The following is a 25,993-nucleotide window of genomic DNA, read 5'->3' on the forward strand; positions in this document are numbered from 1 at the left end:
ATGTCATGATTACCCCATAGAATGAATTGGTAAGGAAATGTCATGATTACCCCATAGAGTGAAGTGGTCAGAAAATGTCATGATTACCCCACAGAGTGAAGTGGTCAGAAAATGTCCTGATTACCCCATAGAGTGAAGTGGTCAGAAAATGTCCTGGTTACCCCATAGAGTGAAGTGGTCAGAAAATGTCCTGATTAGCCCATAGAGTGAAGTGGTCAGAAAATGTCCTGATTACCCCATAGAGTGAAGTGGTCAGAAAATGTCCTGATTACCCCATAGAGTGAAGTGGTCAGAAAATGTCCTGATTACCCCATAGAGTGAAGTGGTCAGAAAATGTCCTGATTACCCCATAGAGTGAAGTGGTCAGAAAATGTCATGATTACCCCCAAAGAGTGAAGTGGTAAGGAAATGTAATGATTACCCCATTGAGTGAAGTGGTCAGAAAATGTCATGATTACCCCATAGAGTGAAGTGGTCAGAAAATGATCGTGGCTTACAATCTGCAGACATGTGTGGATATACAAGACAAATAACAAACAGATACACAATCAGGGTACAAGTAGGATTATTGTTATTTTGCACATAATAGCACTTTTTTGTTTATCTTTGTTAATCGTTTCCTATTTTGCTCATGAGATTCGTCAAGATATACTATGGCAGTACAATACAGAGATTTGGCAGCATTCACCAATGCAGAGATATTTGTGAAAATATTCTTTCTTCAACCATATTTTTACAGTGTAATGACATACAGTTACTTTATTTCCACTAACAACAAACAGGGGAATTTCAGTAAACAATCTGAAACACACACAATTATTCAGATTAGTTTTAAACTTTCTTTAATTACACTGTACTCCAATATTTACAACTTGTGAAAAGTGGAAAAGGTCATATTATAGTGTCCTGCACTCAAGATAGTCAATACCAACAGTAGCTGAAATGCATAGTGGGGCAATAGCTGTGCACGAACCTGCACACAATGTACAACTTACAAATATATTTAACTGCTGTTTCACCTTACCATTTGAATGTTAAATTTACTTGCAATAGTAATTTGGTTCTGAGCACTACAGTTCATGAGGCCTGGCAAACCAAGGCAGTACTAACCTCTGATACTGTTAGTAACCATAAAAATATGACAAACCAATGCTTGTTAATATTGGTGTATACAACATTGAATTGAAATACAGAATGTGTTTCGTTCAAAATTGAGAGAACTCAATACATTAAAAAGATATGAAGATGGTTTTCAGTTCAATGATAGAATCATACTATCATACACATGCTTTGATGTAAATACAAAAACTTTCCCTTCCCCCAAGCATTGTTAGTTTTAAAAAGAACAGTAGACTGGAAATGGTGATAGTTTGTACATACTACATGTATATAAGCCTGAATATAGTCTATTAGGAATATGAAACCTATCATGTATGAGATATGTATGTCATGTTACAGTCAATATGGTAACATGCTAGTGAGAGTAACACAAAAAATTGTATGTATTTTTGTTATGACACTATAGCCATAGATGTGGGCATAATGAAACCAATATTGTCTGTGTTATGTGCAGTTGGGATTTGTCAATTGAAATCCCAAGTCTATTTGGTTCATATTCAATTTGGGAACTTGGAGTGAATTGTAGAAATACAAATTTTTCAATTACTCCAATGGTTTATTTGCGACAGCAAACACAACCAAATCACTGAAAGAGTAAATGTCATAGTGACTTAATGGTAATAAAGCCAAAACGCTTCAACACAAGAATGTGCATTAGTTATCAGAATTCTTGCACACTTTAGCTGTCAATACATACATAACAACTGGTACAAGTAATGTGGATTCCATAAGTCATGTACACAATCAACATACATTAACAAAGCTGTACGAAACATCTTTCTGACACAGGAAAATTAATTGCTTGTTTGCATATTTTGGATTCCCCAGAAATCCATTAGAGACCTCAGACAATGCATGATGGTATAAATCAACTCATGATCAATATGATTAAAGGCACTTACTGAGAAAACAAAATTATTTCAAGGGCTTTCAATCAATTAACAGGTAATAAAAGAATAATACAATACAGTGAAAATGCTAATACCAACAACTTGTTTGTTGTTGGCAATATGTAGCAGGGGAAGTTATCCACGTATAGGCAACAGTGAAGGGAAATGTACATATTATTTGAATCCCTACTATATAACTTTGTTTGGAATTCAATATTGAATTCATTTTCAATGGTATTGGTATTAGGGTTTTGTTGATATGCAGTATATACCTATTCCATTGATATTAAATTTCAATTTAATTAAATTTACCTGAATTTAATAATATACAGCTAAATTAAACTGTAATTAGATCAAACCTCTATATAGTTTCAATTTAATTGAGTTAAATTAAACTTCAAAAAAAATTTAAAATTAATGCAATTTAAAAACTGAATTAAGTTAATGGTCATGGATTCCCAGTACGTGTACACGAGTCTGATAGGACTTAACCACCAGCCTACTTGCCAACCTTTAGCCAGTTTTCCCTTTAATGCGAAATACATGTGGCCAATAATGTGTTAATGACATGCAAGATTCAGTCCAGTCTAGATGATACCAACTTTATTATAGCCCTGGCACTCAAGGTAACAGAACACAAAAATGCTGTTATTCAATAAACATAAATAAAATGAACATAGAAAGAAGAACTCTTGTATGTATAGAATGTGTACAAAGTAGAAATACAGAATATTTAAAATTTATAAAAAAAAAGTGATTAGCCTTTTAAACAAGATGTCTGTCCGCTAATATAGATAGGTCTTCTCTTTGAGATACACAATGTGATACACAGTATTCAAGTATAGAAAACTATAATAATACAAAATTAATAAGACTGTGGTTTATCCCAGACTACCTATTAACCATGTTTCATTTGAATCCGTGGTTCATAGAAAGATAGATGTATAATTTATTGAAATTAGGTAAATAATATTCATGATTTTAACTTAAACAAATCACAGCTATAAATTACCTCATGTACCAAGATTCATTGAAATAATTGAGATAAACATAATTTCCACCATAAAACTATCAGGTCTTTGGATCAGAGAGCATCTAAGTACCATGTTTTTAATGAAATTAAATGAGTGGTACTAGAGATAACAGGAACAACTGAATTAATTTGTAAATTTTTATTTGGCACAGCATAAACTTTTCATCTCACCTTGAGCTGGGAATTCATACCAGACAACAATATGTCACCTAGAATTGGGAATTCATACCAGACAACAATATGTCACCTTGAGTTGGGAATTCATATCAGACAATATGTCACCTTAAGTTGGGAATTCATATCAGACAATATGTCACCTTAAGTTGGGAATTCATACCAGACAATGATATGTCACCTTGAGTTGGGAATTCATACCAGACAATAATATGTCACCTTGAGTTGGGAATTCATACCAGACAATATGTCACCTTAAGTTGGGAATTCATACCAGACAACAATATGTCACCTTGAGTTGGGAATTCATACCAGACAATATGTCACCTTAAGTTGGGAATTCATACCAGACAACAATATGTCACCTTGAGTTGGGAATTCATACCAGACAACAATATGTCACCTAGAATTGGGAATTCACACCAGACAACAATATGTCACCTAGAATTGGGAATTCACACCAGACAACAATATGTCACCTTGAGCTGGGAAGTTCACACCAGACAACAATATGTCACCTAGAATTGGGAATTCATACCAGACAATAATATGTCACCTTGAGTTGGGAATTCATACCAGACAATATGTCACCTTAAGTTGGGAATTCATACCAGACAACAATATGTCACCTTGAGCTGGGAAGTTCACACCAGACAACAATATGTCACCTAGAATTGGGAATTCATACCAGACAACAATATGTCACCTTGAGCTGGGAGTTCACACCAGACAACAATATGTCACCTAGAATTGGGAATTCATACCAGACAACAATATGTCACCTAGAATTGGGAATTCATACCAGACAACAATATGTCACCTTGAGCTGGGAGTTCACACCAGACAACAATATGTCACCTAGAATTGGGAATTCATACCAGACAACAATATGTCACCTTGAGCTGGGAGTTCACACCAGACAACAATATGTCACCTAGAATTGGGAATTCATACCAGACAACAATATGTCACATAGAATTGGGAATTCATACCAGACAACAATATGTCACCTTGAGCTGGGAATTCATACCAGACAACAATATGTCACCTTGAGTTGGGAATTCATACCAGACAACAATATGTCACCTTGAGCTGGGAAGTTCACACCAGACAACAATATGTCACCTAGAATTGGGAATTCATACCAGACAACAATATGTCACCTAGAATTGGGAATTCATACCAGACAACAATATGTCACCTTGAGCTGGGAATTCATACCAGACAACAATATGTCACCTTGAGCTGGGAATTCATACCAGACAACAATATGTCACCTAGAATTGGGAATTCATACCAGACAACAATATGTCACCTAGAATTGGGAATTCATACCAGACAACAATATGTCACCGAGAGTACTATGAAATTTTACTGAGATGGAAAACTGCAAAACAAGTAGGGTAAATAAGGTTGTAAGGCTGATCACTAATCCATGTATCGTAAAACATATATTTTTTTATGGATACTTTTTGACAAAGTTCAACACTTGTTTAATTAGTTCATATCTCATATGCTGGACTGCTCTTTAGACAACATCTCAGTTATGTAGCAATATTGCTGTCATAGCAAGCTGACTATTCTGGGCACTCACTGGCAGTTTTTTAGTATGGTAGTAGGGCAGGTACTGAGCACTATTTGCAGATCACAGTTTTCTTCCTCTTCTTTTCATAGCAGCTGTACACTGTGGACAATACCATTTACCTTTAGGGGCTTCTGTAAGACCCACACAGCCATAATGGAACCATTCAATTGGACACTACAATGACAAAATATGATGATAAATTAATCATACAACATTATTGTGTGGTAATTGCAAGGTCACAAAGCAGTATATACTACATGTATAGCGTAAAGTCCTACAGCCTATTTTTAAAAAAGCACACAAACTGTATTCAAATTTGATGTTGCTGTAGGTATGTTCTAAAATTGGAGTTGAATTTATGTTTGTCGTAATCACTTATGGCTATTGAAGAACACAGTGTTTGTTGTTTGTCACAATGAAAAGTGCAACATTTAAATACTTTAACACTCCATGTGTCTTCAAAAAAATGTTTTTCCATTAAAATAAATGCCAAGGATTGCACTTCAGCATTGATAAATTACTTTCATGTTGTGTTTGTCATTGCCAATAATTAGGGAAACTAGAGAGGATAGTAGAGTTGTCTGGTTTGACAATGGAGACTGTTGGGTGTCTGAGATTCTGGTTTGATAGTGAGGACAGTTGGGTTTCTCAGTTGTCTGGTTTGACAGTGGAGACGGTTGGATTTCTGGTCTGTCTGTTGTTTTGACAGTTGGGTTAGTAGGGTTTTCAAGTTCTCTTCTTAGACAGTGAGGATAGTAGGTTTTCTGAACATTCTTGTTCAATAGTGGAAATATATATATAACATTCATGTATGTAGTTACCAGCAATAATTTGTGGTTTACATGTATGCCTAATCTAATATGTTTTATCTTCACAATGTCATGCAATACCAGAGAAGTTGTTTTTAACTTACATCGTCATTATCACAACCAACCATTTCACCATAAGAAACTTGGTTGCATATACAGTATCTTGGCTCATTGGGATCATATGTCCAATCTGCCTCTGCAACCACAGGTTCAGGCACAGGTTCCTGCGGTACAACCTCTGGCACTGGTTCTGCTCGACATGTTGAAGAGTTTCTTGTATTTTGTCTGTGAATAAAAGAGACAGTGCAAAGAGACAGTGAATAAAACTACAGGTATCAATCATCTTGCAATGTAATGTCACTGTGTATGTATTTAATGATAAATATAGAAGTATATAGAATTCCGTTGTTTCTTATAAAGTGCCTGTATCTCATGGTATTTTTCACTATGGAGATAATGCCTGTACATGTGATAATAAATGTTCATAGCAAGGAAACAAATGTCAACAGGATAGCATGCATTATTACTAGTAGTATAAAGGTTTCGATTCATAATAATTGTAACCAAAGCACATACTTTATTTGTGTTCAATCTCAAAACTATACACATAATGAATAATGTAGTTCCTATTCCTGTGCATAGTAAACCGTTTTGCATTGTTATTTTATAGAATTTAGCATATGCAAATAGCATATAAAGATGCAGTACTTAAGTGACCTGATAGATGGATCAAGTCAGTCATCTTGAGTAGAGTTGCATCAACAATCAGTAATGGTTACTCCTTCCACTAAGTTTGTAGAAAATCAAAAACAACACATGCTAAGATCTGGTTCAGGAAATGTCAAAATACTGGACTTTAGTGTTGAAATATAGTCAGCAGTCGACTGTTTTTGATCAGATGACAATATTATAATTGTATTTGTGTATGAGTGTCATGATGTACAATCAAGGTATAAAGTTAGGTTACTGATAATATCAATAATAGCAGACTGACATCACATTGCAACGGTTAGTTACAAGTGACCAGAGAAAGTTCACCCTCTATACGAGCATGATAATATTACAATTACTGCTGCTTACTTATTTGATTCACGACATGTTAGTATATTCATACAGTAACACTAAAATTTCACTAGCAACCTACTGTCAACTGGTTTGATCTCATTATTCTACATTAACTTAAATTGAAGGTCAATGTTTAGAATGCTATGAAATCACTAGTGATTGTTGTATCCTCTAGTAAGAAATTTAATATGACTGCAAGAAAAAGATTTCAGGGGGTTCAACAGCCTATGATTTCTATTTTAGAACTAAATATTGGATATTCACTGATTTGGTGTGGCACATAAATTACATTGTAGAACTATTATGGCTGTCAGCTGATTATACGATTTACCATAAAAACTACTCATCTCTTTTCAAAAAAAAATATTTCAATTTGAAACCCTTTAATTCATGCTATAAACTTTTATGCAAAACACAGCACAACAACCATTGACAATGCTCAGTCGTCAAAATGAACAAATCTGAGAGAGGTATGACAAAAATATTCACCAAAATTAGAGAATTGAAGATATCATCATGAAATGAACAAATCTAAGAAAGGTCTACCCAAGGTACATATACACTAAGTATCAAAGCATTCAGGCTTGTAGTTTTCAAGAAGAAGTCGAAAAAGTAAAACATTGACACCGGCAACAGACAATCACTCATATGATAAGCTCCGCTCGACAAAGTCTACAGCGGAGCTAAAAAATGTTATGTTCAGCCAACATCCAGTATGTATAATTATTGTAGTGAGTTTGAATGGAATGCATGCAAGACAATTCAGAGAAACAGTTGTTAAAATGATGTGCACCTGTAACCTGATATGTATCGGGGATCTCACCAGTACAGTGGGAGCATTGGCCGCTCATGAATTTTAATGAGCTCGGCCACAGTGCAAATACTTTTTTTTATTGGTCTCAAAATATTATGTTTCACAATTTAGAATAGTTTGAAATTAAAAATTGAAACAATTCAAAACATTCTCAAAATGCAAATGCTGCAGACTAAAAACAGCAACAAATTAATGTTGCAATGTCTATTGTAAAATGTTAAATGAAACAACACTTTTGAAATGTTTCAGAATATGTTCACAAGTTTCACGATCTTATTTACTGCAAAACACCCTCCTTCAAAAAATCGACCATGTAATTATTTGGGGAATTGTTGCAATTTACTGTAAAACATGTCTTTTTCGCGAGCATGTCTTTTTTCCCGAATTTAGCGAGAGAACTGATTCGCTAATTCAAGATGTCGCTAATGACTTTATTATCAATTCAAAATGAAATCAAACAAAGAAATCAACAATGACAAGAGAGATTCGCTAAATCAACATTTTGCTATTAGTCATTTTACTACAATTCACTGAAATTGCATGCCGCTTTTTCAACATGTTTTACAGTATTATAACTTACTTTGAATGTTATACACCGGTTATACCAATAATGCCTCTTACTCAGTCATGCCATGCACAAATTTTTAATTGTGATCACTTGTTTGCTTTGGTAAAATCACAAACACGCCATGATGTTTGTGATGGATCAGTTGACCGGCTTGTGTCCTTTGACCAATCAGAATCAGCAATCAGAATGTCACATGATAATGCAGATAGAACCAAAAGTTTTTCGAATGGTAGTGATCATAAAATTGCATTTTGGAAGTAAAACGATGTGTTGGTGTGGATTTCAGCTGAAAACTATATGATGGTTTTCGAAAGCGGTGATTAGCAATTTTTAAAAGATAAAAGAAGAGTTTTGACATGATTCGCGATGATAACAGTTGAAATGTATTTCACCCACTCATGCAATAAACGTGTTGCTTTTTCTTGGGTAGTGTGAACAGATTGTGATCTCTGCTTTGACCATGTTATATTGGGGTTAAAGTGAAGAGGTGCTAATTATACAAAATTGACTAGTATTGTTTATAAGCCACCATCATGAGACGAGGTTCATTGTTTACACATTATAATCGTTCTACTGGCAGGATGCGTGCTGGTCGGCTTGTAGTTATAATAACAATTGGACAAGTGTTTCCATGGTAGCTGCTAATTTTGAGTGCCGGTTGGGGCTGACCAGCGTGGCAAGATCCCTGATGTATGATACTGATGCAAAGCAGTGTTCATCTGCGAGAAATGATTTCGTACACATTTATGGACCACCATTACATGAGTTTAGGCTGTCAAGTTCAATCAAATCAAACAAGTCAATGAAAATGACTCAGTCCCAGTGTTCTCCCCAGGCCAAAACAGCGTCGCGAGCCGCGACGCGATCAGATTTGCCCGCGACGCTATGTGTTTTCTCCGCGATGCTATTATTTATCCCGTGATCTGATTTCTTCAGTCTTTCACAGACTGTAAAGTTTCCTGGCTAACTAGTTAAATCTACAAATGCATGGTATTAACGACAAATTCCCGGGATAATCCCCTGTTTTTTCTCATTGGTTGGATATCGTTTAAAAAAAAACAAAGCAGTTCTATAAACACAAAGCCGTAAGCCCCGGTGTCAAATGCTTTTTCCGAAACATATATTCATATGCAAATGAATAGTCACACCATAGAGTGAGTCGGCCATCTTTGATCCAATTGTGAAATATATCGTCATAAACATGTATCCTAACATGTATAATCTATGTACCAAGTTTGAATGACAACTGACAAAGCATGTCCAAAATACAACATTTTCAAAAAACAAGATGGCTGTCAGTCGGCCATCTTTGATCCAATTGTGAAATAAATCGTCATGGACATGTATCCTAACATTTATAATCTATGTACCAAGTTTGAATGACAACTGACAAAACATGTCCAAAATACAACATTTTCAAAAAACAAGATGGCTGTCAGTCAGCCATTTTGAATCGAATCGTTAAATCACGGCATGTGCATACGTCCCACATAAAGTACTAGGCACATGCAAAGAATGAACGGAATCGATCCAAGGGATTCTGAGATATGACTCCGGACGGACGGATGGACGCACAGACACACAGACGGACGGACGGAGACCAAATTATAAGTCTCCGTTTTCGGGGACTAACAAGCCATGTATGGCACAGTCCCAGTTAGTTATCAAATTTAAGATATAAAGTTTTGTTTATAGTAATATAGCTGGAATATAACCATGTCAGGAATATGATTTTTTAACATTAAAATGATTGACATTTGTATCTGATCGTCAAACATGTACTTGTCCATATTGAGAGATATTGCTCTGGAACAGCATTCAAAATCAGCCATTTTGAATACATGTATATATATAACATGATGTATAATGAATATTTAAAATTTGAATATAATCAGTCAAAACAAGTCAGAGATATGGGTCTAGAAGCCAATTCATTAAAACAAAATGGCCGCCAGACAGCCATTTTGAATCCAATCTGAAAAATAAATGATGTGCATCAGGAACCTGTAATGTCTAATATATGTACCAAGTTTGAACAAAATCTATCTGTAAACAGCTGAGAAATGCTTGATTTTTAGGATTTTTTAGCCATTTCGAATAGGATCGTCAAACCAATACATCTGTCTATCTATATGACATGATGTATAATGAATATTTAAAATTTGAACATAATCAGTGAAAGCAAGTCAGAGATATGGCACATTCATTGAAACAAAATGGCCGCCAGTAGTCCATTTTGAATCATATCGTAAAACAAAACGATGTGCATCAAGGTCCTATAATGTCTAATGTATATACTAAGTTTGAACAAAATCCATCTGCAAACAGCCAAGAAATGCTTGATTTTGATGATTTTTAGCACAAAAATGGCCACCATTCGGCCATCTTGAATCAGATCGTGAAACAAATTGACGTGTATATGTATAATATCATGTATGATGTATTTGTGAAGTTTGATTGTGATTGGTCCAGGCATTTTTAGGATACAGGTCCGGATGGACGGACACACGCACGGACGGACGGACACACGTGCAGAGGTCAAAACATAAGTCCCCGTTTTTGGACTGCGTCCAAACGGGGACTAAAAATAACACAATTTATGGTGTTACCTAAGAGTATAGTATTTGTATGCAAACTGAATCAGGCTATATATTCATGCTAAAGTTGTTGTATGGTATACGTAACACAATATATTATATTTGTTTAAATATTATATATTATTATTTTGCTTATTATTTAGCAAAAACAGACCACCACTGCAGTTAATGATTTGTAAACATACTGAAGTGCTTACTTTTTACTTCTCTGTGTCCTTGTAGTATCAGCAGTTTTTTGTTCCCCTGAGCTAGTTGATGTGGCATTATTATATAGACCAGTATAACCTGACATTTGCGTTAGATCTGCACCACTCTTGAGTGCATCATATGTGGCTCGTATACTAGCTGTTCTTCTTCCTTGTTGCATCTAAGTGACCCAAATAGTAAGTATAGCATGCACATATCAGTACATATTAAGCATAGTACGAACAATTTTAGTTATTGTAACCACAAGAAAATATTTGACGATGGAATCAGCAACAACAACACAGATTACAGGGACAGACGTTTTCTCCTCATATAGCTTGACCTTCACATCTACAACGATATGGATAAGGTAAAAATGAAAAATGGTTTTCCCTCTAACTGGGCAGGCTGGGTTACCAGAAACACAGAATTTATTTTATTCAGCCTCAATTAAAGTATTTATGTAGCAGGTAATAATCTAACTATAATTTTACAATTTTCTTTCTGATATTTTCATGGTGTAATCACATAGGAACACAAATTTACCTGTAGTGTATTAGACACAGCCTGGGCTGCCGCCAATGCAATAGCATTAGTTCCTGTACTCATCTGTCCAAGTCTATAGGAAAGTAATGATGACTGTGTGGTACCAGCACCACTGTCTACTGCTGTAGATGCAGCAGACGTTGCTGGGGGTGTTGAGCTGTTACTTCGATAGCCTGTTGCAGACTCTGGGACAGCTTCATGAAGCATATTTCTAGTCTGTAACTTTTCAGAGGCAACTTTCTTATCAACGTGGTTTTCTAGCGACGTGTATTTCCGCTCTGCATGAAAATAAAAGTATGACTAATAACTATTGAGATGAAACTATTATGAGTGGGATGCTAACAGACTGTCTGTGCCAAGACTGCCTGCGAATGAATAGATAACAAAGGATAGTTCATGTATCACCCTTGACCAGAGTTTATACACAAGACAATGTTACTTATTCATTCATAATTGTCAATAACCGAATCACGTAACAGTGAAATAAGCATGTTTTGTGTACATCTCATCAGAGGTATACCAGTACACAGTATACCGATTAGTGCCATTACATTTTATTTTATCTCTGCATTTCTTTGTATTTATGTTCCTTACCATACAAAAACCCTCTGAAGGTTTTAAGTAGTGATTGCCTTTGTTCAAGGTACATGTACATGTAGTAGTCAGAATGAGGATTTAAATACAATTATAAATAAAACAGATGACTCACAGCCAAGTTGGATTTAGATAATTAGAGGCTATTAAATACTGTTGCCACTGAACAAAAGTGAAATCACTGTAACTGCCAAATTACCGGGTTGACATGTAAAAAACACTAAAATCCAAGCTTTGAAATTTATAGTGTATTATTTGATGAGACAGGATATGTAATCATCTAAATAACAAACTCTTTTGAGACATACAATTATTACAGTTTACAATACAGTTTGTTACAGTAAAGTGTTCGCTATAATGAAACACGTAATATACTGGGTTTGTTATGAGTGAGAGACATGCAATAAGTTCATTATAAAAACGTCTTCATCATTTTATAACAAGGTTATAGTATATATTATCCAGCAACAAGAGTACCAATGTGTGCTTACTTTCTCCTCGCTGCAAGTGATTGTGTTGAGACTGTGTATCAAGTTCAAGTGATCCTACAACAAGAAAATATGACAAGATTACACATGAAGATTGGAAACAACATGACACATGTTTTTTCCCTCTCTCCCTGAGATTAACTCTGAATATTGTACAATTGGAAATTGCTAAGTTATTTTTGCGAAGAGCCAGTCAAAAGTAGCAATTTTGCACAGTCTAATTTTTGTGAAACAACCTTTCTAAGGCAATTTTACGTCCAGATACGAGTATCAGAAATGGGCATCCCAGTGAACAATGAGAATAAACTTTCTTTTCATGGTTAGAACAATGACTACCGGTACGTAGAATACTGAATACAATCACAGATTCTATAGTACAAAAGAAACATTCTTCTATTCAAGAGCGTTTGTATAAAATGCATGGATTGCAGAATGCTTTCTGCATCAACATCATAGCATCAACCATGGCGGACAACAGCTCGCATACAAACCCAATAGTGTTCAACTTGCTGCATTTATCAGAATTATCGTTATCAACCCAACTGCACACACACGTTACACTAAAATTGAAATATTGGCAGACACACTACAGCTTAAACTATGTTATCATCGTGTCTATTCACGTACATTGGCTACAAGGATCAAACGTCTTTGATGTGTCCAACCACAAATATCACTCCGTCGCAAATACATGTAATAAATGATGACACTAATCATGGTTTAATCAAGACTAATAATAGTTTGACAAAGCATAAGTGGGATGTGGCTGAAAAACATTTAATAGGCAGTGTAGCTCCAATCACAACCAGCAGTGTACGCTACTGTAATATTTTATAAATGACTCCAAAAATAATGACTAAATTTATTCATTTAATTTGAAGTAAAAAGTGTAATTAAAGTCTCTCTGCAAACTATGCAAAAATATAACTACGCAAATAGTACGTGTTAGTTGGTTTGTTGGTAAGAAATCTGTGTGACCTGCATATCACTGTTTCAACCATTTTAAGCACATCCAAATGTAGATGGTTATTTTGGTTTCTGCTTTAATTGTTCATTCAAATTTTACTCATGTCTCAATTTTGTGAAACACGTAGCTTCATTCTGTTCTTTGTTCTGATCACTATGGGCAGCACAACAATATTTCATGTAGTTTATGCATAATCAACAGCCTGAAACCCAATGAAGCTATAGAAATGATCACTGATGCAACTTTTGAACCAGATAAAATGAATAATGGTTTTCATATTTAATTATTATAAATAGGGATGTAGTGAGGGTTGATCATTGTTCATCTCAAAACGACACCTGCTACTATAACAATTATTCATGAAAGCTACACCACAATCTACCACAGAATGAGTTTCAAACTGCATTCCAGAGCTTTCAATATTTAACATTATTATACATCCGTCACCGTAACGCCAGTTACAGCGTGCCGTAATTTTGCAGTATTTTATGGAGTATTTTCAGCCTGCATGTACCATATAAAGAAATGCGACTTCCAAATATGGAATGATTTCGCGCATAAGCGGCCTCTAATAATAAAAACAAACATGGCTGCCACCATGGTTTGAATAGACTCCACACAAAGAAGTTTGCTGATTCTGTTTTAAACTTTTTGGATTTCGACATTCCCATGATGTATTTTTGGTAGGAAAATATGTACAATAATAATAAGGTTATTTTGAGGATACCTCTAAGTACGCACTCAGACAGTATGCAGTTGAATCGACGAATTGAGATGTACTTACTTCTTTCAAGAACTTCTGTTATACCAGCATTATCTGCTTCCAGTTCCATTTTGAACTTGTTCAGTTCATGGTCTAATTTACGTAGATGACGATCAACCTAGATGATGAAGAAATATTTCAAGATGTTTCATCTAGAAGGCAAGGGTATAGTAATTTTGCCATGCTTTAAAATCTTTAATAATTGTGTACCAGACTCCAGGGCAGGTAACTTTCAAATTTCACCAGCCCTGCCTTAATGATTATTTTTTAATTAACCCTCATCCTGCCAGCCCCATTTATATTGACTTGGCAAGATAAAGGTTAATACTTGCATATCATTCCAGTAAGCACACCAGATTTGATTTTATTTACCAGAAGAGACACTGACCATACTGAGCTGAATGACACCAATGTCTCTTCATTAAGTCATCACTTTCATCTACATGCGTCTGTGAATGTGAAGTCTGATACATTCAGAATGAAAATCAAAAGCATCAGTTCGGCTAAGAGCCTATCCCCTCCAAAATGCTACTCGTAATCAGATTTATATAATACAGCGTGGTTATTGACCACTGTGAACATCGTGCAAATGCGTAGACCATAGTAAATGAGTGTAAACTACACTTTGTTTTTTGTGACCATTCTGTTTCGTCATTGTAAAAGTGCTGTTAAAATCAATGACGATGCAACTCAGTTTGCAACATTAATTTCCCAAAAAAAGACTTTTGGCCAATTTTCGATATGGGTGCTCGATTAAGCACCCACCTCCCTAAAAAAAAAAACAATTTTGTGAGCTGACTGCCGAACTAGTATGATATATGTAGTTTCAACTATAGCACAAATAACCAGATTTGTTTGTTTCCTATGATGATACTATGTTTTGACCTTGTTTGCTTAGTCATACACCTTATTTTCCTCCAAGGTGTCTCTGTGCTCCCTTTCTTGCCACCTGCAGGTTATTCAAATTGCCAACATAAAGCGGGAGGGTCGTCTCCTGCACACATGCTTGAATTGAGTCCCAAGCGATGATAACAACACACGCTAAGATCACAAAGGCTCATGTATAGACACTTGTTTGTAAACAATGACAGGCTATGGCCGTCTGACGCATGCGTAGGTGATGACTCCCCCGCTTTAAAATTGTTGCATTTTTTGTTTCATAATCTTCATATCAGTAATCATCGAAGAAAAAAATTCAACTTAATCCAATAACATTATTTGTTAAACAGACATTTTAATGCAGGCAGGCAGTAATTTCACACTGATTGCTAAACACATAGACACATTCAATTTTGAAAGGAAGCAGAGGTTTTTCTGCTTTTTGCAGGGAATTTGAGACCAATGAATGAATTCTGGCGATAAAAACTTGTATGTGGTGCAGAATGCTGTATATATCGGGTATAAAACGGACTGTGAAGTAGACAACAAACATTCCCTTTGCATGGCATCATTTCGCCTCAAGGGGTGTTAGTTAATGACATGACTAATGAACACGATGTCTCATATTATTGTATACGAGTACATTTTGTACCGACTGCGACGCTCGCTTTGAAAGCATGTATACGGGATGGCAATACTATGGACAACCTCAGAAGTAGCGAGGGTGATACAGTACTCATTTCGCTTTTCGAATGCTTTTTTTGTTGAATTTGGTAGGATAATTTCCGCTTGAGATGAGATTATGAGATTTATTTACACATATTTTTTACCAATCTTGAATTCAAAATGGTACAGTTGTAGGATAAAATCACCAATGAAAATTTTGCTGAGTGTTGTTTCATTAATTTACTTTTAGATATTAAGTAGCATTTTAATCATAGTTTAAAAGCCAGTTGTTCAACCTTAAGTTGACTACCATTAAAACTTATTGCCAGATTTTCTTGACTTTAACCATATTAGGCATTATTATAACTGTTTGTGAAATCTAGATAAAAAAGAACTATGGTCACAGAACTACTTTTCTCACAAAAAATGTATCAAACACCAGTAATATCAAACACAACATGGTGTGATGACTGTGTTACTTTTATTACAGGCATTTATATACACGTATATAGTTTGATCATGCCTCTGAATCAATAATAATAATAACTTTATTATACTACTATGCCATCAGAGGGCGCAGTATGGTAAATAAAATACAAATCATAAGAAAAAATACAGTAGCTAGACTGTAAGATAAAATTAAAAATAAAAGATGTTAAAAGCTTAATAGGAAAAACAAATTAAGGATAGTTACAGGATTCTCCCAATGTAGAGGTGATAGCTATCATCAGAGGTACATTACTTGGGGTTTGCAACTACGGTGACATGATACCAAGATCCCATTACAATCTCGCTCTCACATAAGCGTTCCAACTCAGAAAAATGCGAATGCGCATGCCCGAGGTAACTAGGATACTGGGATGTCCAGGTGGATCAAAATAGCTGCCCACGATATGACGGATTACGAGAACTATATTTTCTGTACATTTTCGATGTATTACATTTTTCACTACGATAGTGGCAAGAAAAGTTTTATTTTTTCATTACAAACCTTGAACATTGATATATATCATGTCAGAAGGTCGTAGCCTCAGTCTCGCTATCTACGAGATGAGACTTCAATGGGATCTTGACATGATGTCACCATACAGTACTATGCGAGTTGCAAACCCCAAGTAATGTACCTCTGCTATCATATACCTGATTTCTGTTTTGCCTTATTTAGAAACTTTGCCAGGGGTATGAAGCATGTCATTATTTTAATGAAATTGTCTGTTTCATTTAGTTTATTTTTAATTCCTATTTCTTGAAACAGCTCCCCTCTTTCTTTATTGAGAAATTCACAATCAAGGATAAAATGTTGTTCGTCCTCAACTGAATTTGTATGACATTTTTTACAAAATCGCTCATCCGCAGAATCAATGTTCAAAAAAAAAGTCCAAGTCCTAATTCTAGAATTTAAAGGTCTTTTCATCAGATCATGTGGTTCAGTTTCATTTTTCAATGAAATTCTCACGGTAAAAAAAATTAAGTTAAAGTTTCTGGGAAGTGATTTACTGTTCTGTAAAAAAAATGCATGGGACAATTTTGAATAAAAAAAGTCAATACTGTTACACACACCATGTTATTACATCCATGCACACAACGATCGACAGCTGATAACGAATATTGAATAAATTATGTTAATAGGCTTACCAAATCATATATTTGGTTAGCGATCTGTACTTTTTCGTCCGCATCTTCTAATGCTTTGTAATAATCCTGCGTAATAAAAGTTACACGCCTTGTTAGAAGAGATATTTAACTCGATCGTGCTGTAATGAAAAGAGTGTAACACGACTTACTTTTCGTATTTTCTCGTATTCCTGGTCTCGCTGTTCGGTTTTCATTTTCTTTCCGTTGACGAAGAAGTTCTTCACCCGCTCGTCTAAGTTATCCGCCGCGTCTGAAACACGAGAAAAAAACTATATATAGTGGGGATGTCAACAGAAAAAAATAACAGAACTGGTCTAACCCTCGGAAGAATGACACTTACTTTGAACTTGCAAGTCCATTTCTCGCATTTCCGTAAACCTTTCGCGAAGGTCCATCGGCAGCTGCTCGATCACTGTTGACACAAAGGAAAGCGGGAATCATTAATTTTAGGTAAATGCTTAGGGCCCAATTTTTATGAACGCTATAATTGAGGGAACTCAGTGTCACAAATCGACAATCGAACATTGACTTACTTTCGAGGAAGTCCTCTAAATATAGCATTTTAAGTGCGTTTTTCACAATAATCTATATTCAATATGGTGGACGGTGACTCCCAAACACTGTCTTAGTGTAGATGAGTCGTTTATAACGGACTTTTTAATTGGTCTATTTTTTGCATATCATTATAGCTGATGTTAACGCGCAATATTTTTAGAAAGATTTATGCTGAATAAAAGTAAGCATTTAGTTCAATAATTGTGTTACGTACCACAAAGTATCTTTCTTTCATTTATTTCGATGCGGAAATTGTAAAAAAAGCTACATTTTCGAAATTAGCGTGCATATGTACTAACCAATGAAATAAGGCTTTGCAAATTTAGTGGATCACAATGCTCCGCCATTATTATCATCGCTTGTCACAGCAAAACAATTGAGGGCGCTCGTATATTTGAGCGTGGGTTGCGTTTCGGATGAATAAATGGTCCTTGGCTGGAGAAGATGTAGCTCTTCTTGTGTCGGTCTTTGTAATGGTATTTCAGTCATTTTTCATATATTTTGTTTCATTAAATTTGTTAATTTCAGATATTGGAATTGTTATCGACACAGAAGAGCTATGGTTTCTCTCAAAAACTGGAGTAAACACAAACTTGTTCTCTGTTCTCTGTTCTGATTTTCAAAATCTAGCATCTCTTCGAGTCTTGAGGATGTATTAACCTAATTTTAAACCATGGGGAATACATTATTTTTTTCATTATCAGTACAGATAATTCACCTGGTGTAAGTTCACTACTAAACGCCGCGTCCGAGTCCACGCCGATCCAAATCATAAGCTTATTCAGCATTGGGGCAAAGGTCCTCCGATCTTGCTATATTGATGATGGAACATATATGGAACACAGGCACATTACGACACGCAATTCTGGTTTCGAAAATGTTGGTACAGCATGAATAACAGTAAATAACACTGTGAAATAATTATATACTCATTGTACACACTAACGGGAGGTGATACATGTATAGGGTTTATTTATGTCCTGTGGTAACAACCGTGACAATTGATCTTTCTGGTCTTGGTAGGACGAAATTATCTGACTTACGTCAATTTTTGTTCGGACTATAATCTTCAAGCGGGTCAATGTTGAGTCATTATATACCTCATTAAACCCAATTGGTGCATTCAATTTGTACTGGGTGTATTGATTTGCATTGTAATGTAACTAAATGTGTGCGGCGTCAATCGATGCATTCTAATTATTACATTATATATTTACACACTGAAATAAAATGTTTACTTATACATTTTCGAACGAATATATTTATGTGCCTCGAGAATGTTCATGATTAATTAGAATTCAATGAATTCGCCAACCTAGTGTATCAGTAATACATGTTCTTATCCATATTACCAATTTTAGATTGTGATAAACTGTACGGCGTACAGCTCGCGATTCTACAAATACGATATACGATCAAGTGCCAAAATACGTGTTTGTTAGCGAGATATTATTTCACGTCTGGGTAGTTGAGTTACTGACGAATTTAGTTAGCAGCAGATAGATATTCAGAAGCCTTGTCCGATATCAATGTTCCTGGTAACGACCGTCCGTCCGACAGAAAACCCGCTACCGGGGAAACGCGTGAAAAAAACTTTGTGATAAAAGATCGGGAACAAGTTACCACACACGGGAGATTTCACCTGTAGAGCTCCGGTGAAGTCTACTTCATTCACATAAAATGCAGGGGTTATATTGCCTCGACACGATTTCGAATGACTCATATTTTTGCGATCCAATAGCGCTGACGTACGTGGGTCAATTGTACTTCGGCATGAAGTATACTGCTGTGTGCATTTAAAATCAGAAGATCGTTGTACCGGTGATTATTCGGCATTATTATATGGCAAATGTTGTGTCATTGAATCTTCTACCACAGCGTACATGGGCCTGTCGTCAGACTTTTGTATTTCAAGTTTATATATTCATTGTTTATTTCAGTTCTTTAAATTCAAAACTAGGATATTACTAGTTCTTGCAAGTACTACAATGGGAAACTAGCACATATTCAATTTCTCGTTGAAGTATTCATTGTGAATCTGAAAGAGATCACATCTCGTATATATTATAAACGTTTATTGTTGCAATATTACAAATATATACATAATTTTAATAATTTTAATTTTATTTAATGTGTTTAATGTTATTTTTTTTATTTTTACTTCTTTTTTTTTTCTATACTTTATTGTACACTTTTGTCAAGATCCTAATAAGGATACGATTACAATAAAGATTATTATTATTATTATTACATAAATTTAAAATTCAGCCTATCTACAGACAACGAGGACTTTAGGTACTTGGCATTACCGTTGACTTTATTTTCGAGTTCTTGATATTGTTTCATAAACACAGGTGTTCGTTTTTGATGTCGTTTCGTATTGTGATCATTCGAACCTGTTCAATTTTCCCACCCCACAGAGCCGTTCTTTCCTTGTTGGCGTCGTTAGAGATACTTTGGGTTCACGAAAAGCGGCACGTTGTATAATCCTTGATCTTTTTGTGTTAAACACGTAATTCAGGACATAATAGCCGTAGTATAATAGTAGAGTTCACGCTACACGAAGTATGGTATTACTGTAACAATGTAATTTGGGCATATAACAAGTTTTCCTTCGCCACGTACTATTCCACCGTTCTGTTGAGACGATATGGAATGTGTATAGTACTGTGGGGGAATGCAGTTAAAAACCGGACTCCTTGAGCGGGGGTATACAAATGTCAGACACGGAGACAGCAATTCGTCTAAGAAACTAATAAACTAATGGTTTATTCAACAGCGAATGCTGGAACATAGTAACGAGTTACAAACTGAAGAAATACATATCGAGAAGCGTGTGTTTCATTCTTATATACCCTTAAATCGAACGTCATAGGAAACATAGCCCACAAAAACAGAGTGAAAAAAGGCGGGAAAGCTTGAAGGACAAACTTACGATCAGTGATTGGCCATGTCTATGAAAATACTATGTCGTGATTGGCTCTATAAATACCATGGTAACAAGACTAATTAAACACACGTAATTAACAAGAGGATTTACTTTTAGAATCCGGCTAGCTAATATAAAAGGCTGATATATAAACTATTAGTATCACAGCTGGTACTACATGAAACGGGTGTGGAGTCGCTTGTCCTTGAATTTCATATAACTCGGAGTAACTTTCTCCGACAAGTACATCGTTGCATTTACTTTTAGCATTTTACATTGATGTACAGTGGAGTGGGATATTAGATACCAAGATTCTACATTGAATGTCCAATATTTGCATATGAATGTGTTTTGACTACATGACATGTTTTCAACAAAGGTTAGTCGCCATTGCAGCTTTCCAGGTACGGCCTGTCGTGGTCTAACTATTATGTGGAATACCTGAGCGGAGCTACCTTAACATCTACCATGAGTAGATACCAACGGTGGTTACGGTGATTGTAAAGTAATAATATTGTAATTCAATTCAGTATTGCATTGCGAGTGGTGCACATTTTCCATTTTAACACTGTCACAATACGTCACCGAACCAGGCATGTGTACGGGTAATTGTCCGACTTGTTGCTCCGTATAACAGCTTTAGTTTCCTTTTACTGTACACTCTCAGTAACCGCCACTGATTATCAGTGGTACATACAAATCGGTTACTGCACACATCGATCATCATGACGAGTACAGCGGAGAAGACGATTAAAGCAAAGCGTCGGATGTCCGGTCACCACGGAAGACTCGCTGTTCAAGACAACTTTTTAAACATAGGGGACTGTTGGGTGACTGAAGTTGCCGTCTCTCTGTGGATGTCTTCCCCGGTGTACCAGTGGCAAAACCTGGCTGACGATTTAGGATATAGTTATGTCGAAATCGAAGAACTGGAGCGCCGAGAGCGGAATTTGGGAACAAACCCCGTTTACGAGCTCCTGCGTACATGGGGCAGACGGGAGGGGTCCACGCTACGTGTTTTACAAGAAAAATTGAAATCGCTCGGAAGATATGACGTGTCGCGACTTTTAGATGAAGCTATACTAGGTGAGATTACAGTCAATTTTACAGTCAATTTTAAAAGGGTTGATTTGAGTTGAATATATTGTGTAGCTGTGCTCATTGGTTGTGATATTTATTGATCGATATGCCGGTTCACAAGACTTGTTACACTTGCTACATTGTATGAATTAGTATATAAATCAACCCCAACGCTGACCTCTTATGTTACCTTGCGTTATAGGTCAAATGAGAGAAAATGTTCAGTCGAAAAAGAGATGTTAAATTGTTTCGTTTTGTATACACTCATTTCAGCAATTATCATATCGAAGCTTATTTTAGAAAATATATTAGTAAAGATATAGTATTTCGAACTGGAAAATGCGCATTTTTATTCTTAAATTGTTGTCAAGAATATGGCAGACATTTTTTTCCAATCTGTATCCCAAGCATGCCTTCATGTTATCAACATGTAACATGCATTATTTGTAATATGTGACACTTGCTATTCATATTCTCTATTTCCTGACTACGAACATTGTCAACATGTAGCAATATCGCAACAATATTGCATGACATATCTACCCCTTTGCTTAATAATTGTGTCCTTTTGTACAGGAGAGTTCTGCCTTGAATGTAAGATTTGGAATGAAGACGGCGATACCGACTTCACTGTCCACACTAACAATACATCCACATTGGATCAAGCACTGGAACAATTTTTAGCTGACCACAATATTGACAAGGATAATATTGTGTTCGTGAGTCCAGCCAACTCCGGTTTCATCCTAGATTGGACAACTAATGCTTCAAAACTAAAGGTCAGTAAATCAAACGTTGTTAAAAATGTTCTATGTGAAAAAGTGTAAATATTTGTCTTATTTAATAGCAGAAAATGGCTTACATATCGATATATATACATATATAGTAAGACCACTATAAAAATGTCACTTTTATTAGCTTGCTAACCACAAAGTATATGTGTTTACACCATCCACAGGGTAGAGAATTGGTAATATCTGTTGACAATTTCTCGAGGCTATCTGAGGTTCTTCGTTCTTATAACAAAACTGAAGACGACTCTTCAATCTCTTCAAGGGATTTCGCCAGTTTATCCACTGAACACCCGCACATTATACATAAGCACTATTTCGCATTCAACGCATGCAACATTGGTACATTGCATGCAACAACGCCCCCGCCATGTGTCATGCAGAATGTGCACGATAATGTATTACTAAGAAAACAATCCTCCAAACAGCAAATTCAAAATTCAAAATCAAGTTCACTCACAAGTGCATACAACGTACCCCAGAAATTCTTTTATGAAAATGAGCAACCAGAAAATGATGAAATCCCTACAACTATGCCTCCGCCCCCACCTCCACGACAACCACGAAATGAAAGAGATACGAGCAAACAGACAACATCGAACATTGTGAAACAAGATTGGATTGAAAGAAAACAATTGAAAAAGAAAAGTTTGCAGGAACAGTTAAAAATGAAAGTCCCACCTCCGTTACCGAAACGGCAAGTGCATGGTAGCGCGGCACAAGACGCAAACACGGCATATTATGGAGATCACAGCTGTGCTACTAGCAGGGATGTCAGTTCCTCTAATGTCGTAAATGTCAACAGAAACGAAACTGCCGATGTAATAGAAAGTCTGGATTATTTGATGCTGGAAGATAAAGAAATAGAAGATGCCAAGATTGACCGAGCCAGCAGCGCATCTCAAAACTATGCAAGTGAGATTTCTAAGAGCTTAGAAGATATGTGTACAGAAAATCCAGCGTGGCATCCAATGTTAACTTCTAATTTTGAAAATGTAAGCTATTCTAATTTTAAACTTATAGACTTCATACACGCACACACACATAATCACGTCTTACCATCATTGTGACGACACGCATTGGATTAACTTTGATATAGTTGAATTAACTTTTTATATAGTTGCATCTAGTTTGGATTAAAACGCGACTCTATATTTAATTCGTTGCAATTTTATTTCAAGCTTAATTAAATAAAAACGCAGCAAAGTAGTAATAACATCATACACCCTGTAACTTGTAAAGGGGAGTAAGTATGGTACAGTTGGAATAATATTAATATAAGCTGTATCGTACCTTTCCCAGTCACTAATCCTAAGCTCCGCAAGACATATTAATAAGTTGAATTAACTACTAATGGAAAATATGTTTTACGAGGACTATGAAAAACGTAATCGGAAGGTGTATATGTCTTTGGAAATTAGTATACTATTTTTTATCTGTATTATTGTCCTCAAAAAATTATTAATGCAATAGTACACACCACTATACACACACACGCGCGCGCGCGCACGCACGCACGCATTATACATACAAAAATGATTCGCTAAATCGACAAGTTCTCTACTATGTCAATTTCAGATCCAGCAGGTGACAGAGCAATACCGAAGGCAAGATGGTTGGTACATGATCCACGTTTACGAAGGTCAAATAATCTTGACAGTCACGTAAGTGTTATTATTGCCTTTGAAAACATAACTTTAGTTACCAATTGTTGATGGTTTTAAACATATTGATATACTTGTATGATATATTTTGGGTCAACTGTGTAGTTAAATTTGGTTGTCTAGGCTACTATATAATGATCAAGTTTACTTATATAAAATAAATATTGCCAATTTTGACTCTCCCTCGCACACACGCAAGTTGTCATTGTATATTTCGAGATGTGTTTTTGGTACAATTTTGTGTAAAGCATGTCTTTCAGTACGAGGTTGTGTAACCAGTGTGGCTTGCCTTATTCAATCTACTCCAGGTCATGCATGAAATAGCTGCAATAACTGATTTTTTTTCTGAAAGGTGGAATAGCAGTGATTACATGAATAAACTGTAAAATTAATGAAAAAATGACGGAACAATTTGTTTTCGTATTGTTTAGATTCCAAAAAGTTCTTAAGCATTTTCAAATATTTCAAAATGCACAAGGAAAAGTATACTTTGACGAAGAAGATTACAAATCGAAAACACTGGAAGATCTAATAGAAGTATATAAATTTCAAGACTTGCCTGTGAAAAATATGTCGGGCGAATGTAGACGAAGCAGCACAGATACCAGATATGTCGAAATGAAACCCAAACCGCCACCATCTGGCAGTCACATACGACTGAAGAGACCTATCCCAATTGATTGGGACATAGGTTATTGACTTTGTATCGTTGTGATACGTGCACTGTATTTACATGAAAAGTGAAGCCATTTCGTCGAATACACACGTGTAAGTGAAGCCACATGTAAAAGTAAAAACTTAAAGTTAACTTTAAACTTAATATATTGAAGTTTTCATAGCTAATATGGCGAAAGATAAATTATAATAATATGGAGATAAATAAATTAAGTGTTGTATGTTGTTATTTCCACTTCGTTAATTAAACTAGACTGAACATAGTTGGGCTAATGTTGCACCCTTGTTTTACTCCTGTGAATGACTGGAATTCTCTTTAGTTAGTTCCTACTTGTTTTAACTTTATATGAAATTTTAGTGTACATGCTTTTATTAATTATATTTTTAATTAATTTCCAAGATCTAATTTTGAACCTTTCTTATGTAATGGGATAAGAATACTACTTTTGCTGATGGAAATTTACCAGAACTTAAAATTTGATTGAAAAATCTGGCAATACGTAATTAATTCATTGAGAATCTTGTCCCCACCTGGAGACTTATTTTATTTTAATTTCTTTACAGCAACTTTGGTTGCACCAATTGTTATTGGTTGATTTAAATCTTTGTTAATTATTTCATTTCTTTCCATCTGGTCGATCTCCCCCTCAATTTTATTTTTAAAGCTTTTGTCATAGCTGTCATTTGTCTGTACACTGTTAATGTTTATAAAGTGAGTGTACCATTCATTAGCACTAACTGTATCGTTTTTACTACTTGATACATCACATTTTGAGAAATTTCTGATTATCTGCCAGTATATCTTAGGATTAGCTTCCTGTGAAATGATATCATTCCAAAAATCTTGTTTATAAATTCTTTTGCTAATTTTCAAGGTTTTACTATATTTTTTCCGGGCTAACATAAACTGCCCTCGAACAT

The 25,993-nt window shown here is 35.4% G+C and overlaps 2 protein-coding genes across 2 annotated transcripts; one reads left to right on the forward strand and one right to left on the reverse strand.

Moving 5' to 3' along the window:
• Positions 1-1,769: 1,769 nt before the first annotated feature.
• Positions 1,770-18,008, reverse strand: LOC100367932 (inhibitor of growth protein 3-like). The gene is made up of 10 exons (XM_006820537.3): positions 17,912-18,008; positions 17,719-17,790; positions 17,528-17,628; positions 17,379-17,444; positions 14,220-14,316; positions 12,472-12,525; positions 11,387-11,664; positions 10,852-11,021; positions 5,715-5,895; positions 1,770-4,975 (listed from the first exon to the last, which is right to left on the reverse strand). Exons 1-10 carry the CDS (start codon positions 17,937-17,939, stop codon positions 4,862-4,864), a joined length of 1,161 nt encoding a protein of 386 aa, XP_006820600.1. The 5' UTR covers positions 17,940-18,008; the 3' UTR covers positions 1,770-4,861.
• Positions 18,009-20,999: 2,991 nt separating this feature from the next.
• LOC100368082 (uncharacterized) lies at positions 21,000-25,335 on the forward strand. Its single transcript, XM_002738066.4, has 5 exons — positions 21,000-21,948; positions 22,519-22,721; positions 22,901-23,728; positions 24,312-24,397; positions 24,829-25,335. Exons 1-5 carry the CDS (start codon positions 21,588-21,590, stop codon positions 25,094-25,096), a joined length of 1,746 nt encoding a protein of 581 aa, XP_002738112.1. The 5' UTR covers positions 21,000-21,587; the 3' UTR covers positions 25,097-25,335.
• The last annotated feature ends 658 nt before the right edge of the window (positions 25,336-25,993 follow it).

This window comes from Saccoglossus kowalevskii, chromosome 3 (genome assembly GCF_978046115.1).
Source record: "Saccoglossus kowalevskii chromosome 3, keSacKowa6.1, whole genome shotgun sequence".
Classification (NCBI taxonomy): domain Eukaryota; kingdom Metazoa; phylum Hemichordata; class Enteropneusta; family Harrimaniidae; genus Saccoglossus; species Saccoglossus kowalevskii.